The sequence below is a fragment of the Sturnus vulgaris genome, unplaced genomic scaffold, assembly GCF_052056855.1.
Source record: "Sturnus vulgaris isolate bStuVul1 unplaced genomic scaffold, bStuVul1.hap1 Scaffold_194, whole genome shotgun sequence".
Taxonomy (NCBI): domain Eukaryota; kingdom Metazoa; phylum Chordata; class Aves; order Passeriformes; family Sturnidae; genus Sturnus; species Sturnus vulgaris.
In genome coordinates, this window is record NW_028276164.1 from 6,361,010 (window position 1) to 6,379,674 (window position 18,665).

Consider the following 18,665-nt stretch of genomic DNA (forward strand, 5'->3'; position numbering starts at 1 on the left):
GCTGTCACAGTACAATCCGAAGGCTGCAGGCCTTCCTCACCCTGTTCCTCCACTGATGATACCAACGAGTTCCCTGCACAAAGGAACGCCACCTTTTCTTCTGGAGGAACTTGTTCCTGCACAACACCAAGGGTCTTCTCCTCTGGCACCACCACAGCATCCTTAAAGCTGTGATTTAGCAAGCCACAGCTCCTGCAAATTGCTGCTCTGTGGCTGCCTGCCAGAAACCCCTTCGGCAATGGCCTTGGCCTCCACTCCTGCTTTCTGCATTTTCCTGGCCAATCTGCTTGCTCAAGGAGCAGCAGGTTCTGCCGATGCCTGGAGGGAAAGAAAACCAAGAGGATTTGGAATAAGAGAACAAAGAACACTACTCAGTCAAGGCAGGAGAGATGTAACAAAGTTTCCAAAATGGAGTAAGTAGCAGAAATAAGGTGGTATGGAGAAGAAATTATTCTGCAAGCAATTGTGATAGGAAATGAAAGCTGATGTTGCTACTAGGGAATCCATCATGTATATTATTGCTTAGCAGACAGTGGAACTTTTCTACTATTGGCTGTCCAGGCTCAAGCTATTCTAACCTGATAGCCAAAATATTAAAAAATCTATGTGCACTGTGAGGAAAGCTTTCCACTTCTACTAAGGCTGAGGACCATGAATCCTTCCTACCTTACAGATGCCCATGGATGTGAGGGTGCAGGCAGTCCTGTCCAAAGGGCTGCCTCCCTCTCCAGTCTGGCAGCTCTCACCAAGGCTCTTAAAGCTATGGAGTCTCTTGCAACAAGTATCCCAGTTTTGGAGGTCTTACTTATCCTGCTCTTGTACTGCTGATGGCAGGGACTTCACTGGAGATGCAATCACCTGCCTTTGCTCCTGGACCATCTTCTCCAGCACCATTCTGAGCATCTTTTCCTATGGCATTCTCACAGCATTGAGGCAGCCATGGACTGGTGACTGACAGTGCAGGACAGGTGGTTTTGGGACACACCTCTGGGAACAGCTTCTGTGAAAGGACCAGGCTCCTCTTTTTTCTTCTGGGCCTTTTGTGGCCATCTGCATCCTCAGGGTTGTGTCCTTGTTGGTCCTCTGGCCTCTTGTCCTGCATTTTTGGAGGCCTACTTTTTACATTCTCCTTCAAGATTAAAGGTTTCATACCTTGATTCTCTTCTTCTAGCTTTGAATACATCATCTCTTCTCTAACTCTTTACAGTGTACAAAAAGTTTAAGATCTTTCTCAAAACCTTTATAGTGACTATGCTTCATAACTGTTGCAAGTCTTATTATTTCATATCCTAGATTATACACCATCTTTGTCCAGATTAGTATTTCACAATTATACAATTATTAATTTCCTCTATGTACATGATATAATTACACATATTTGTCAGATTTTTTTTTTGCAAAAAACAAGGGCTATTTTTTCTCTGTGTTATATTCTTGTGAACTCATCTGTTTCCTGTTTTCACTTCCTCTATTTAGAAGACATTTCCTATTACTTATTCTTGCAATGATTCTCCAATCCTTCCATACTACTTTATAGCTGTTGCAACATGTACTTATTAGATATTTTTTGTTGTTTTGATTTTTACTTTGGTATGATGATAAAACATGTATTTCACACTTCCGTGGACTGCACGAATTTTTTACATTTTTAAGGGAAAGTATATTTTTAAAAGTTTGCATGTCATAATTTTAAAAATTAGTTTTGTTACCTGTTAGGCAGCCATAAAGTAGATCTGTATCTATCATCTAAAAACAAAGCAAGCTTTTGATTTGACACACACATTTACACTTTTTCATCCTGCATGAAATAAAATAGAAAAAATATGCTATTATAATTTTATCTTCAACTGCACATCACTTTTAACGTTGAGTGAAGACTCTGCATTACTGAAGAGATCCAATTTAGGCAGTGCAGCCCTAGACACACAATCAGAACCTTAGACTGGTAATTAAAAGCAGAAAAGAGTTTGGCTGTCATCGTGAGGCAACAGCACATTCTCCTGTTGTCATTCCCACTGTCAGAGTAAAACTGGAACTGAGCAATCCCATTCCATCACAAATTACACTGCAAAGGTGGAGCCCTGGTCTCAGAAATGCCAGAGGTGGCAGAGGTTTTCCACGTGTGAAGGCAGTCTCCCCTCCCAGAGGTATTGCAGGTTCCCCTCTCCCCACTCCATTTCACCCATAAATCGAACACTGACAATCCATAAAGGTGGTACACTACAACACTGGGGTGTATTTTGTTCCTTTGGTAGATCTAAAACAATCTGGAAGATTCTCATCCTCTTACGCCCCCTTCAAGTGAGAATTTGTAACTTTTCTTCCTACAATAACCCAACCAAACTACTTTGTTAACTGCTCCAAGTAATTACCAGATTACCAGATCATTTGGCTGTGTTTTCCCACTATGTTTTATTTAACCCAAGTTTTAAAATGTCCCATTTTGCAAATATCGACACTTTTATATTTGAAATTCCCAGCATACTACAGAGATTGAATGGGTGATTTTCAAACTTCATAGGTGATATTGACCACAGAGTATCAATTAATAGGAAATATCATGACAGAAGTTAATTCAATATACACCCCCAAATATACTCCACTTTTTTATTTTTCTTTTGGTATTCTGGAATAAACGAATTTAACAGCACTGCCATGCACACAACAAAGTGATCCAGGCATGAAGATGAGCAAGCTGATGGTGCTTCAGATTCCAGTTTTCAAGGGTGACATTAGTGGGACGCTGCTTGGAGCACTGCTTACACAGTGCTTATGTTAGGATGAAGCTCACAGAACAGACTAAAATGGGATTTTTATTACTCTTGAAGGGACAATTTCTTCCATAAAACATCCAACAGTTCTCAGGGAACAGAAGGGACCACACTGTGCTGTGCAAGGCTACCCTGATTTAGGAGTCCAGATTATCTTGCAATATTTAAATCACCTTGGCTTTAACAGCAAAGGGGCAGTGCAATTTCCAAGGCTACATAAGAAAATGATGTGTGTAGATCCAGCTGCCAAACAAAGCTCAGCTCCAATATACACTTGTTTTCTAGGTTTGCAGAGAGCCTTTTTCTCCTGCCCAGACCATCCTCTCCAGGATGACTGCAACAAAACCAAAACACACACTCACCACCACAACTCATCCAATCCTGCCACGAAGAGCAGTGCATTCAGCTGCTTCTACAAAAACACTTTTCAACTTACACACTTTTCTACTTCCTCTAAAAACTAACAATATATTTATGTGCCATAATAAAAAAAAAAGTCTTTTTGCTTGAACATAACTACCAAACTTGTTATAAGCTGCATACTTCATACTATGATCCCTCTTTCTTTTTATTTGTTTCACCTTGGAAAACAGAATTCTAAGGAGCTCTTGAAATTAACCTTTCTCAAGAGGTCCTTTTATATCCCTTAGTCACTCTGAAAGATAACCATGTAACAGGAAAAGAAATAGCTGAAGGGAAATTAGCAGTATTTTATTTGTCCTGAAACTAAGAATTTATAACCGTAAATTTTTGCAAACATGATTTTACACAAGTGATAGAGAATGAAGTTTTCCATTCTCCACGCTAAAGAAGTGGATGTGGCCTTCCCCACAGCTGCAGCACCTCCAAGGCTGTAACTGCTCTGCCAGGGGTTTATCCATGGCCATGGCTCTGAGGGGCTCCAGCACGACCCCATGCACAGGCACTGATGTTCCATGGGGCACCTGCTGAGCATGGCCCTATCCACAGCCACAGGGGCTTCAGGTTTATCCTTGGGCCACAATTCCTTCTTGGGCACGGACACGACCACAGCCACTGATGCTCTGAGAGGTTCCTGCTCTGCCATGGGCTTACTCCCAGCCACTGATCCCTGAGGGTGTCCTGGTCCCACGTGGGCTCACCCACAGGTCACAGTTCCCTCAACTGGAGCTCACACTGGAGTTCCAGCAGCACAGAAACAGCAGCGATGCCCTGGCCACCTGCCAGCCCGAGTGTGTCACCATGGCTGTCATCCAAGTGTCCCCAGGCACAGCACAGGAAGAGGAGAAGCACTAGAGCCAGCAGTGAAATCAAAATGGAACCCCTAAAGAGCCCCATGGCAAGCACAGGAGTCAGACAACTCAACAGCACCAACAGCTATAAATCCAATCCAGCACATTCCAGCCAAAGCTGCTGTTAACTCAAACCCTTTGAGCTCCATGTCAGGCACCAAAAAGGACTGTCATGGTTTAACCCCAGCTGGCAACTCAGCCCCACACAGCTGCTTGCTCACTCCCCCAGTGGGATGGGGGAGGGAATCAGGAAAAGGATAAAACTCACAGGTTGAGACAAACACAGTTTAACAAGTACAAGCACACAAACAAAGCAAAATAAGGAATCTATTCCCCACCTGTCACCTGCAGGCAGATGTTCAGCCATCTCCAGGAAAGCAGGGCTCCATCACAGGTAATGGTGACTTGGAATGACAAATACCATCACTCCTGACATCCTCCACTTCCTTTTTCCTCAAGCCTGATGTGCTGAGCATGATGCCATAGGGCCTGGAATATTCCTTGGCTCACCTGGGGTAAGCAGTGTCCCCTCCCAACTCCTTGTGCTCACCCAGCCACTCCCTGGAGGGTGGGGTGAGATGCAGAGAAGCCCTTGATGCTGTGTAAACACTGCTCAGCAACAGTGAAAACATCCCTGTGTTATCAACACTGTCTCAGCTCCAATCCAAAACAATGCCCATACCAGCTACTACCCCAGGCCAACCTGCTCAGCTCAGTAGCTCCATAAAGTCTGGTTTCAGTATCAAAATAAAACTCAGTTGGTCATGTTCCATATTGTCAAGTGCTGAAAACGACACGAATTTATAACAGTTTTCACAAACTTTTGTTTAAGATCAGGTTCTGCAGTTCAGCATTTCCACCGTTCATCCCTTGACAAGCAACCAACAATCAAACCTCCTTTGTGGGAGGACCTGTGACACTGAGGCTGCAGCATGAGACACAGGGGATGGTGCTATTGAAGCAAAGAACCACTGCCATGCACTGGCCTAGCTCCCTGTGCCTCTGTCATTCCATTTATATACTCGAATTTTAGTTAGCAGTTTTAATCTCTGATACCAGTATTCTCTCATTACTAAAACTTACATACCAGTCTTTGGCACTGGCAGGGAAAAAGTAGCCTTTCATCATTGCAAACACGGCCACTGCAAATCCCAAGATATTGGCACACCACAGGAGAGGAATCCAGTTGGCAAAAATGATGGTAGGTGAGAACAAGTGGCAGCAAGAAGCATTTCCAAACCAAAGCACACGGGCAGTGATCCAGGCCTGAAGTCAACTGATTTCAGATTTACTCATGACACCTGAAATATGAAGAAAAAACGGAGTGTTAGTGACCCTGCATTAATACAGCTTTTAATTAATATGGGGATGCACAGAACACACAGAAGCTCCATCAAGTGCTCATGAAATGACTTCTCTCTCCGTATCCTCACAATTATATACCCTGAGGCACTTTTCTGAATCTTCCTTTAGACTCTGCCAAACCCATCAGGCTTTGTTAGGCTGAGCTTTTCTCATCACAAAACTGAAATTAGACTCTCTCCCAAACCCTAGGAATTATAGGAACAAGTTAGTAACAACTGTAGTACTCTTTCTAACAGTTCACATCACACATTTTGTTCAAGTCCCTTGGGTTCATGGAGCTTGAGCAGGTAAAACTATCTTGTCAAATACCAGCAATAGTCCACTGACAATTTTAAGTTCCAAAATTATCAACCAGTACTTTTCCATTGATGATGTGGTGCCTACCAGATCAACAGTGTTACTAATTATAAGAAATACAAATGCTATAACTTATTCTAAAAGATGACATAGATTGCTTTCTGGTTTTGTTTGAACTGAACACGTGAGGAAGGTGAGAGCCTTTATGTCCACGTTTGCTCTGGCTACACAATGGTTATTAAATACTCTAAGAACAGACATAGTATAACTTCAGAGGATTCCATGGTGTGCATGTATTCCAAGGAAGACCTTCCCAGCAGGGCTGACAGCACCTTCTTGTACACCTCCCACACAGCCAGGGAGAAATTTATGGCAGAAGTCAGGCATGGACACATACAAAACCACCGAGAAAAGAGAGAATGTACTCACAGTAAATGCATATAAGACAAAACCCCTCAAAACACTATCCCTTACATACATATACCAAATATTACTATTAAGTTTCTGTTAAGTATTGGGTAAGCCAATTCGGCAGTATACAGATGTAGTGATTCTAGACTACTAATACATCTAACCTGTTACACAGCTCTAAAAATGGATTGCATGTAAGGTTGTCACCCTTTTTTGGTGGGGAGGCAGGACAGTTGGCAATTAGATTCGGCTCCTTGTCCTTTTATTTTGATCTTGTGTATTAATTTAAAACAAATGGGTACAGTTCTATATAGTTGCTTTTTCTAAAAGAACTCATTAAGGAATACGTCACACAAGCAATATTTGACTACATTCCCTACATATTTAATTTCTAAGTACATAAGCTTCATTTGGATTCCAAAATGCCTTGGAAAGTGTGAAACACCAAAGAGTAAATGCCAGTGCATCATCCAGCACCTTTTGTGCAAAAGGATTCATTCAACAGCTGTGTGAGAAACCAGACACTGCATCCGGATCAAAACTCAATAATGTACCTGGAAAGTGACACAAAGGGAATAAATATATGCCAGCAGCCATGGAGGTCAGCATGGGAGTCCTGTTCCAGATGTCAAACAGATGCAAGTACAGATGTGGATCAGTCAGAGAGCGCTGGTACTGGGCACAGGACGCGAGACCACGCCGCGAGGGGCACTCGTTATGGGCCACTCACCGGGGCTCACTCCTTCGCCAGAGGCCACTCAGTTCCTCGCCGGGAGCCGATCCCTCTCTCGCCGGGGGTCGGTTTCTCTCCCACCGGGGGTCGGTCCCTTCCCCACCGCACTCCGCTCCCCCACGCCGCCCCGGCCGCCGCCGCTCCCACTCTGCCGCACCAACGGCCCCTCAGCCGGGCCCGGCCCCTCCGGGCCCCGCCCCCGCCCACCGGCCCCAGCCAATCCCCGCCCGCCCCGCCCGTCCCACGGCTCCCCATTGGTGGCCGAGCAGCGCGAGGGGCGCAGGCCCCGCCCCCGTGGCGGTGCTCGCGCCCAGGGTTCGGCCGTCACCGGGGCAGCGGCGGAGCGGGGCCCGCGCGCAGCGGCCGTTCCTGCAGGGCTGCGCTGCGAGCTCCGACAGCAACAACAGCGGGGGCAGGAGGCGCTTCGGCCAGCGGGCACGAGGGACCGATAAATAAACCCCAACGTTCTGCAAGAGTGGGAACGGGTGTCCAAAGAAATAGCTTACACCTGCACTTGGGTTACAACATCCCCCTGCAGGGCTACGGGCTGGTTACTTCAGGCGGCCACAGAGCCCTTAAGGGGAACTGGGCTGACTTGACTTGTTACCAAAGCGGCCAAAGAGTCCCGAAATCAGACTGGGCCCCTTGGAGTTGTTACTGAACTGTCCACATTCCAGTGATAGTTCCCTGCAGTTTCCAATCATCCCACAGAAAAAGACCTCGAGGTGCTGGCCCAGAGCTGCCGAACACGAGCCCAGGTGTGCCCAGGTGGCAAAAAAGGACAATGGCATCCTGGCCAGTGTCAGCAATAGTGTGGCCAGCATGAGCAGGACAGTGACTGCCCCCCTGTTCTGGGCACTGCTGAGGTCTCACCTTAATCCTGGGGTCAGTTTTGGGTTCCTCATTACAAGAAAGACTTTGAGGTGCTCGAGTGTGTGCAGAGAATTGAGCTGGGGCGGGCTCTGGAGCACAAGTCAGATGAGAAGCGGCTGAGGGAGATGGGGGCTCAGCCTGCAGGAAAGGAGGCTCAGGGAGGACCTTCTCTCTTTCTCTCCAACTCTCTGGAAGGATGCTGGCTTAGGAGGGATTCCTAGTGATAAAGTATCTGTCCCATGACCCTTTGTGCCAAAAAGATGGTCGCTGTGTCTTTAGGATTTGACAGCCAGGAAACCTTGAGGAGGACAGAGGGGTTTGCTTTAGGGCACGAGTTTTTAAAGGCTGCCTAGGCAGTTTCACATTGTGCTAAAGGTGTACGCTCTGCACGAGACTTTGTCGGGGTTGGGTCCTGCCTGTCAGAGTCTGGAAAAGGTAATCTTTTGTGAGACATCCTGAGGGGCTGGGAATGTGTGCTAGGAGTAGATCAGATCTCTGGGAAGGTAGTGCTCTGCTCCACGATGTCTGTCAGTCATGGCACGCTGGAGGCACCCAAGTGGCCAAGAGACCAGAAATCCCTCCTGGGAGGAAGGCCCAGGATGGGCTGAAAAGGTTTGGGGCCACCATAGGAAAGAAGGATCCCCATAAGGCAAGCACATGATCCTTTAGCCCTACCTTCATCTTGGAGTTTTACATCACTGGAACCCAGGACTCCATAGACAGATGTCTGGTTTTCTATATCTTTCCTGTCTTTCTGGTTCCTTCTTTCTTCTCTCTCACGGAAGGTAACATCAAATGAGTGTAAAGATTTTCTATGTTTGGTGAGCTAAGTCTATGCTGTGATAAGTGGTGTTGTGTTTACTCTTTTGACAATGTTCCTTAATTTTCTCTGGTTTGCCTGTAAACGTTTTTGCCAGTTTGCTAGTAAACTGTGTGCTTTTTACCTCCTGAGAATATCTGGTTGGGATTTTCTCCTTTGCGCCTACCTAGAGCAAAAGAATCTTGGTTTAATGTTGGAATTCAGTGACTGGGGTGCAACCCTGGCTGCTTCCCTTCCATCAGTGGATCAGGGCAGTCGGTTGCATGGTTGCTGCGGGAGCTTTTGTGCATTCGGCTTCGGGACTTTGCTACGCTGCAATTCGGCAATGGGATCCAATGTGCCTGCTTTCCCTGCCTCCCTGCTGCTCGGGAATGCAGAGCCGGAGCGCGGTGCGCCGCCTGGAGCCGGGGCAGTGTCCGCCGTCACCCGAGTGCCCGGGGGAATCGCTGCCTTCGCTGCCTTTTGTCCGAGCGGCCGCTGCCCCTCCGTGAGGGCCCGAGCGAGCACCGGAGCGCCCCCTGCTGGCCCTGACTGACTGACCCTGGCCCCGCCCCCTGCTGGCCGTGACTGACCCTGGCCCCGCCCCCTGCTGGCCGTGACTGATCCTGGCCCCGCCCCCTGCTGGCCCTGACTGACTGACCCTGGCCCCGCCCCCTGCTGGCCGTGACTGACCCTGGCCACGCCCCCTGCTGGCCGTGACTGACCCTGGCCCCGCCCCCTGCTGGCCGTGACTGACCCTGGCCCCGCCCCTGCCCCGCAGCCTCTCCCAGCGCCCCCTGCCGGGTTTGGTCATAACTGCACCAAAGGGCAAACAGCGCTCAGCAGGGGCAAACTCCTGTGTTTGTGCTGTTTGTTCTGTTCTGATCTGTACATGTTTAATACTAAAGAATTGTTGCTCCTTTTCCTGCATTTTTGCTTGGAAGCTCCATAATTTCGAAAGTTATAAGGATTTGGAGGGATGGGTCTTCTTTCCATTCCGGGAAGGACCCCACCTTCCGTAGCAGACATCTTTCCTTGTAAAACAAGAGAATTTGCTAAAACCAGGGAAAATTTCATGATTTCATGTACTACATGATTTCACATATGAGGAAACCGGGCTATCTTTCCATTTCAGGGACATTTTCACAAAGGTAAGTGCATTAAGATTTGAATTCTACCCTTTTCTTCTCAAGCAGTGCATTCCTTTGCCTTCAACTTCAAAAGCAACAAAGTCATTATAGGTAACAGTGGCAGAATATGCTATTGCTGTTACTGTCACAGGGACTCCCAGCTCACTTCACCAGCTCCTCTCTGTTACCGCTGCCCAGTGAAGAAGAGTCACATTTTCTTTGTCTGGCAGTCGAACATCATATCCTGCTTCTACCAGTTCTTTGCATCGCTCTGGCATTCCACACCTTAAATGAGACAAAACTGATTTATTTATCATTTTGTTCTATATCCTCCAGTTTGGAGACAGTTGCATCCAACAGAAAAAATCCATCTCAGTATGCACCACCCAGCATTTCCTACTTAAGGAAATTCCACGTTGCATTCAAAGGAAGCCTTGTAAAAAGGGTGAGGCTGTGCCCTGAGGAGTAGATGTTTCAACTTAACAAATCTGCCTGAAACGCTTTTGGTTTATTTACAGTAGTGGCCGTGATTTTTCTTCTTCCACTACAGGGAAAAAAAACGAAACTGAAAATGTTTTCTTTGTAAAAATGGAAGCTTTGTAACAATGGACATCACACTCCTGGTGAAAATGTGTCACTGCCCTTGGAGAATTGGCAGTCACAGCTCACAGGACATTAGAAAAGGGATAATTATCACTCCCAGCTCCGCCTCCAGACCCGGGCTGACACACAGAGCTCTTGCCACCCCCTCACGGTGGGGTCCTGGCTGTAAGGATCACAGCTCGGGTCAGGCCTTTGGGTAGAGACCTGGAGAGCCATTCAGGATACAAAAGGGTTGGCAGCTCTCAGGAAAGAAAAGAAAAATTAAAGAGCATGTGCATTTATTTTAAAAAATAAAAAATCCCAAGCCCTGTTTTGGCAGGTCAGGGAAGTAGACAGAAGGTGGCACAGATTTGTAGCTGGTGCATTCCTGCAACTCGACCTGTTACTGTGCTTTCCATCTCTGTCAGTTGTTTATAGGGTAAAGGAAGATATTTGGGGCAGCACAATGGGCCCAACACCATGGGAGCAAGTTCAGGATCTCAACAATGTTCAGTTATGAATGATCAGGAAACCCGAGAGACAAAGTCAGGGTTTTTTCTTATCCTGAACGTGGAGAAGGGGAAATTCAGAGCTGACAAAAATAGACCAAATTGGGGTGATCAAGTGCAGGGAGAACTCTCCCTTGCTGGTCAGGAGGTGTGTCTTGGTTTGAAAGTCTGCTAGGGAAAGCAGGGCCCTCTCTTGAAATGGAGAAAATAAATCCATTCCCTTTGAATTAGTATAATTTTGAAATTAAGGGGCTCTCAGGCAAAGATATGGAGATAGGAATAACAACAACTATGAAATTAACAACAAAGAGAACACGAGCCCAGTTCCAGTCTCTGGGCCACGGGCACTTTCCCCTTTGGTGCAGTTGCTGTCACAGCTGGCAGTGAGCTCTGGCAGGCTCCTGATGGGCAGGTGCGACGATCCCCGTGCGGCTGCAGGGGCACTGGGGTGATGGCAGCTGTGTCCCAGATGGGAAGGGATGGAGGAGAGGCAGGATGCTGGGAAAACAGCAAGCTGAAGCAGGAGGGCGTCCAAGCAGGGCTGCGGGGTCCAAAACAGAAAGGCAGCTCCCGGCGTTGGGATGGTGGGGGGGTAGCAATGACCTTTCTGCTCCGAGAGCCAAAAGCGAGCGAGAGCCAGCAACTGCCCCCCACCCTCCTTTACCTGCTTCCAATCTCACCGTGTTCCCCCTTTCCCTCCCCCCGCCCTCCGAGAGAAACTCCCAAAAAACCAGGGACGCTCTCCCTGGTGCTGGGACCCAACCATCAGTGCTTCTTAGCATGTCAATGGGAAAAATATTCCACAGGCAGAGAGGAAAGGAAAAAACAACCCCCAATAGACGCTCATCCAGTTCTTCACTGATTTGAGGTTTATCAGGTGTTGCAGACACTGGGATGATGGTACAATGTTTTAATGCTTGTTAATCATCTATTTTCACAAGTGTTATTAATTATATCTGTTATAGGAAATGTTTTGTATTGTTGTATCAGAATTATTCCCAATTACTGTAAGTTTTTGGTTTTATTACATGTATTGCTTTGTTTTGAACTTCCTTTCATGGCAAGAATCATGCATGCTGTTTTTAAAAGAAAGAAGGGGGAATTAGTTCTAAATATTTATATATTTATAATTTTTTTTTTGCAGTATTTATACCAGAAAAAAGTAAAATATTTCTATGTAAGGCTCCTAGGTTGAATGTACAATGACAAATCATCAACAAGTTCAAAGCAGTCACCTGTTTATTCAGCCAAACATCAATTGCCTCCAAGAAAATGAAGCCCAGGGAGAAGAAAAAGAACCTAATCACCATGCAGCCTTCGTGGCCAGAACAAAACCAGAAGCAGGACTGCCAAGACATGGCTGTGTCTGGAAATTTACAGGCAAACTGCCAACAAAAGCCTTGTGTCATCATCATGGTATGGAGTTCCTACTAACCTTCTTCAGTTATTCCCTGTTCCAGGATCCAAGAGCACATTCAGTGATGTCAAAGATCAACATTTCCAGCTAATGGACTATTTGGACTTTAAAACAATGGTCATTTATTCCCATTTCCCTAGGACACACTGGACATTATTCTTTTGTTTTCTCATGCTGTGAAACCCTGTGTCAATGACATGATAGAATTTGCTAAGTTTTGTTGATTGTAATCGGTCTTTTATGTATCTTATCCCATATCTAACAGATAACCAGTGATAACCTTAATGAGATAACACCCTCACAAGAGAGAGCTATTTTATCATCAGAACATATGAGCCTTCTTTGAATTAATGAAAAAGGGTGAGATGTTGCAGTCAGGTAGACAAGTTATAAAAGAAAGGTCTCATAAAATCAGGTCTTGCTCTCTGCTAAATTAATAGCTAGCCTGTCACTTCTTCTATGTGCAGCTAAGTTACTTGCTTGTTCCCAGGTGAAAACAATCTTAAGCATGAAAAGAATTAACACAACAAGCTATTCTGGTAAGAGAACCATTTGCACCTGCAAGAAATAAGAAATCTGTCCTGCTGGGGACAAGGACGTTCATTCCCTTCCAGGAGCCCAATGCCCGGCTGGGGCTCCAGGGCAGGGGGTCCTTGAGCAGCTGCCCCAGAACCTCCGCCAGGGTCTCCCAGCGCAGCCGGAGCCGCTCGGCCTGGGGTCCCCAAAGGCCTCAGCGAGCCCCAAGTCCCTGCCAGGAACCCTCAACTCCCTCCAAGCCAGCATCCCCCACAGCCCCTGCAAGTTCCCCCCATGGCACCGGCCGTGGCCGTGTCCCCACATGTCACTGGCCATGTCCCACCATGTCCTCACCCATGGCTGTGTCCCCACCATGTTTCCATCCCTGTCACTGTCCCCCACATCTCCATCCACGCCCGTGTCCCCCCATGTCCCCACAAATGGCCACGTCCCCCTCCATGTCCATGTGTCCCCATGTCACTCTCCAGGTCTGTGTCCCCCATGTCATTGTCCCCCCATGTCCCCACCCATGTCTCAGTTCAGTGTCTTTATTTTTACCCCAGTGTTGGATGTTTTAAAGGGATGAAGAGAAATGAAAATCAAATCCAGTCCAAAAGAAAACTATTTCCATGTCTCTGCGAGCTGAGGATTAACGTGCTTGGGAGGGAGGGAAGAACATTTTTTGGAGGAGTTTCCCCCCAACTGTCTGCAAAATCTTGGTCTTTGCCCCAGTCCATCACCATTTGGCTGCGGAGGACACCCTTGGACAAGAGGAAATCAAAATCCTGGAATCACTGAGGTTAAATGTAGTAGTTTTGGTTTATTAATTTGAATTTTTTTTTGTGAGATAGGATTAGGAGGAAGACAAAAAGCAGGCTTTACTTTAAATGGTATAACGATAAATTTTATTACTAGAAATGATAAGAAAAATCCCTTAGAATAAAACTTGAGACTACTTTTTTTTCTTCCATACATTTTTTTTAACACTAAAAACGTACAAAAACAACTCAGTTAGTTTACCATCTTTAAAATAGTTTTTTACTAATTTACGTGAAAGTGGAGACTTTTATTCAGTCTATGGAGATTTTTCACAAGAAAACGGATTCTTCTTGTTTTGATGTTACAGTGATTAGCTTCCCAGGAGAATGGAAATCTGATTACTATCTAAAAAGCCTTTATTCAGGCTAATAGTTTTTCTCATAACTTTTATTAAGGACTATATTAATTTATGAGGCACACTTTAAGGATTATAGCATTTTAAACAAAAGCTTAATTTATTTTTGAGAATAGAGTTTTTTCCTTTTTGTTTTATTGGGGGGGACAGCAGGGGTTTTCTTATTATTTAAACCTAGGAGATTACTGCAATTTTAACATTTGTTTGCTTTAATATTAATGCTTTTGTTTATAAGTACAGTTAGAACAGTCATATTCACTTCAAAATATCTTTACATGTTTTAGAGGAAACAAGAGTTTTATCTCCATAGTTTAAAAAGAGAGAAATGTTAGTTCATGACTTTTCTCCTTTCTTTATTTCGCATTTGACTTTTCTTTTTGTTTGATTTCGGTGCTTTTATATTGTTTCTATGTGTAACACTATTTTGGTGGGTTTGGTTTTTTTTGGTTTTGTTTTTTTTTTGTGTGTGTGTGTGGATTATTTGCTTTTTGTTTGTTTTTTTTTTTGTTTTTTTGGGTTTTTTGGTTTTGTTTTGTTTTGTTTGGTTGGTTTTTTTTGGTTTTTGTGTTTTTGGGTTTCTTTGGATCATCCAACACCGATCCTCCCATGGGGGATGGAGCTGGAGCAGAGCACAAAGCTCTTCCCACACTCGGGACACTCACAGGGCTTCCCTTAGTGGAGACTCCGTTGGTGTTGGGTCAAGTGAGAGCTCTGTGAGAAGCTCTTCCCACACTCAGGACACTCGTAGGGCCTCTCCCCAGTGTGGATGCGCCGGTGCCTGATGAGGGTGGAGTTGTGCTTGAATCCCTTCCTGCAGTCGGGGCAGCGGAAGGGCCTCTCCTCTGTGTGAATCCGCTCATGTAGGAGGAGATTGGAGCTGGTCTGAAACCTCTTCCCACACTTGGGACACTCGTAGGGCCTCTCTCCAGTGTGGATGCGCTGGTGCCTTCTAAGGGCAGAGCTCCATCCAAAGCTCTTCCCACATTCCAAGCAGGTGTAGGGCCGTTCCCCTGTGTGGATCACCTGGTGCCAGATCAGGCTGGTGCTGTAGTTGAAACTCTTCCCACATTCCCCACACTCGTAGGGCTTCTCCCCAGTGTGGATCCTCCGGTGCTGGATCAGCTGGGACCTGTAGCTGAAACCCTTCCCACATTCCAAGCACCTGTGGGGCTTCTCCCCTCCAGGAGGCTTCTCCACCAGCTCTGAGCTCGGCCTGGATCTCCGGCCGCCTTCCTGGCTCAGGGAGGGTCTTTCCTCCTCGCAGCTCCCTGGGCTGGGTTTGCAGCCCCTCCTCCTGAGAGATCTCTGGGGCTTTTCTGCCTCCTCCATCTGCGCACACCTGAGGAATGAAAAATCCGGGTTTAGGGGGAAATAACAAGAAGAGAGCTCCATAAACTGGGTGTTCCTCCTCGCCCAAGTTCATCTCTGGAAGTTATTGAGCATCTTGTGTCTGTAATAACCTCCCAAACGCCAAGATTCCCACCCAAAATCCTCCAGACTTTAAGACACGGATCAAAAACACCCCAAATATCAAGCTTCAGCCAAAATCCCCTCCAAAATTCTGCTGGGTTGAAAGCAAAACCAGTGAGAGCCTCCAAGTCGGAAATACAATTTCATAGGAAAAAAGAGAAGAGAAATAAAATCCATGCAATAGTACAAAAGAAAACAACTGACAGAATCAGAATACAACCTGACACCCCGCTAGTTAGGGCGGTGGTAGCAGTCCCGATGAAGTGGTCTTGTTGTAGTAGTGATGCTGTAGAAAGGTCTGGTAGCTCTTGTCCTCTGGAAACCAGTGGGTAAGGGCTGCCTTGGTGTTCCAAAGCTCAGATTTTATCTAGGTAGGAAAGGCTTGGCTCCTCCCCCTGGCTGGAGCATCTCCCAATGGGATGATGGAATTTTATCAGTCATGCAGTGGCACTCAATGGCCCATTAACAGAAGATATCTTCCTGGAGGAAGGATGGGTTGTGGAAATGATAAAGAACACTGCCCCACCTGGTTTTACCAGATGGCCCATTAGCAGAGGATATCTCCCACACAGATAAGGATCACTGCTCCACCTGGTTTTTTCCATCACTCTTTGTTCTTTTGTTTCTGCCCAGGAGCTCTGACTGGTTACTTCATGTTTGCTGCTGATTTCCTCTCCCTTTTGAAGATGAAAATGGTAAAAGTGTCTTTGACCTGCCTTGCTGGATATTGTGAAGAGGAACAGTCATCTACTGCAAGTGGAGCAGAGTTCTGTGAGTGCTGTATCAAACCAGACCTCGTCAGAGCTGCCAGAACAACTGGTCCATGCTGCCCTTCACTGCTCTGCCTGTTCCCCACTGTTTCATGCCAGAGTAATTTAACTGCTGTTAATTGGGTGTGTGTTTCACTCGAGCCAGTCCAGCAGAACCAGCAGAAAGCAGCCCCAGAATGAATGGGGCTCTGCAGAGGAGCCCCAGACTATTCATCAGCCTGCCCGCAGAACTGGCTCCAACTCTGAACCCTTATGACCACACTCTGAAGAAGACACACTTCTGCTATTTCTAAGGCTCTTATGACTGAGGCACGTGCTTGTGCAGGGAAGAATCCCAAAGTTCTTTCTTACTTCAGGAAAAACCCTGCAGCAGTGCATACCCAGCATCTGCTATCAGCACATCCTGGCTACACGTGCAGGAGAAGCAGCAGTAGCATTGTACACGTGGGTTTGTTAAGCTGAACTCCCCTACACTTTGAACAGTGCTCATCACAAACATATTTAATGGCACACCGATGCCATACATTTCTCCTCAAAGCCTCCCTTGTAACTAAACTTTACTGGAAAGTTAATGCCGAGGATGAACGAGCAACTTCGGTCTCATTCCGGAGGTGGAGGGGTTCTAAACACTGACTTTCCGAGAGCAGCATCTCTCCTGAAGCGCTCGGGGCCACCCGAGGCGCCGCCGGGAGCGCGGTGCAGAAGCCGGCCCGGACTCAGCCGCAGCGGCGGGCACCGCGCATCGCTGCTCTGCAGGGCGGCCCGCACGTCCTCCAGCAGCTGCCGCAGGCTGCCCTTCTCCTGCTGCAGCTCGGCCATGCGCTCCTCGGCCCGCTCCAGCGCCACCATCTCCTCGCAGCGCTCTCGGGAGCAGGGCCCCGGCGGCCGCCGCTCGGGCTCGGCGGGGGCTGCGCGGGCGGATGTGGCTCTCGATGTGCTCGCCCTCCCGGCCCAGCGGCAGCCGCGGTGCTGAAGTGGCCGCAGAGCCGCGCGTGGAGCTGGCGGAAGGTGAGCTCGGCCCAGAGCCCGTCCCTCAGCCCCGCGCACTCCTCGGGCTCCGCCGCCTCCTCCGGCCCCAGCGCCCGGCACAGCGTGCGGGACTCCTCGCCGGGGATGCGGCCCGGCCCGGCGCAGTCCCGCTGCTGGAAGATCTCCTGCAGGGACTGCTCCGGGCCGCTGGCCAGCACGACCATCTCGTTCTCCACGCCGCGCTCCAGCCCGTAGCGGTGGGCGAGGGCGCTGAGCAGCCACTGCGTGCGCCGGGCCGGCCGCCCGGAGGGGTCCCAGCCCTCAGGCGGCTCCATCGCGCCCGCCCGGCCCGCGGCGCTGCCCGAGCATCCTGAGCGCCGCCCGCCCGAGCGCTCGGCCCCGGCCCCGGCACGGAGCGCCCGGCTCGCCCCGCACGGAGCCGCGTCCGCCTTTGTCCGGCAGGAGCAGGGACTCGGGCAAAGCGGGCAGGTGCCGCCCTGCTCCCTTTGTCTGCCAAGCCCGAGCCCCAAGTGTGGTTCTTATTTCTTAGCTAATTTCTCTCTGGTTTCTCTCTAACACAAGCAAGACAATTGCATTGCCCAATTCAGTTTGACAAGTAAGGCTTGTGAACGAGTGAGCGCTTCCACTAAATTAAAAACCCAATGTGCTTGAATGTCGACCTTCTGTTCTCTCAGGCTCCTCAGCTCTGTAGATGAGGTGACTTCCCGGTATTGGTATGTGGGTGTTAAGGGGTCTGTGTTAGAGATGAGTAAGTGTTCAACTCGTTCAAACGAGCTGCCCAAAGCAGTGATTTTGGTCTCTCTTTGGCTGGGCAGTAGGACCGGCGTTGTTGAACGCAGGCAGCAGCACGAGCAGGGCTCCTCCAGCAGCAGGGACACGCCAGGAGCCAGAGGGGACCGTGGCACCAGAGGGGACCGTGGCACCAGCCGTGCCCGAGGTCTGAACAGGCTGCCAAAGTCAGGTGGTGCTGACAGGCTGCGTTAACAGCCCAGGCAAGGCGTGGTGAGGAGCCAGGGCTGGGGGCCACCCAAGGAGTCCTGTCAAGAGCAAATCGTTCTAATATTCTCTCTAGGACAAAAAAGGAACAAACCAGTCCAGTTGATATGTGAGGAAAAAAAAATCAAGTTCGTTTAAAACGCTGCTTAATACAGGGTTGGGTTTCTTTTGAGTGAACTGGTGTTAATAAATATTCGGTCCCATATGATGGGGTTTCTCTGCAAATAGGCCTTGATGGGAAATTACTGAATACCTTTTGTTTTGCTCTTTCTTAAGTTGAGCACCTGAGTAGCTTTGTTGAGGAATAGAGAACTATTTGTAGGTCGGTATTTTCTCAGGAGGAGCCTTAAATTTTAGCACAGGAGGAAGGACAGGCAAAGGTTTGAAAGCCTTCCCCTGCTGAAGTGACACACTTTGAGAGGAGTCTGTGAGGAGAAGTCCCCTCAGGCACTGCCAGGGCTGTTTGCCTCCTCTGCAGGCTCAGTATTCTGGGAGTTCCACAAGCCTCAGATGCCACTGTATTTTCCCCTGAATATTTTTTGTCGTGCAGTACACAGGGAGAATATTTTGTGCTAGATTCTCCTCTGGGCT

The 18,665-nt window shown here is 47.9% G+C and overlaps 1 protein-coding gene across 1 annotated transcript in view; it reads right to left on the reverse strand.

The window, feature by feature from the left end:
• The window catches only part of LOC148218217 (uncharacterized), a 404,528-nt gene that overhangs the window by 323,206 nt on the left and 62,657 nt on the right, over positions 1-18,665 (reverse strand). The window contains 1 exon segment of the mRNA XM_088157926.1: positions 14,532-15,010. Coding sequence (XP_088014052.1) covers positions 14,532-15,010 — 479 coding nt within the window.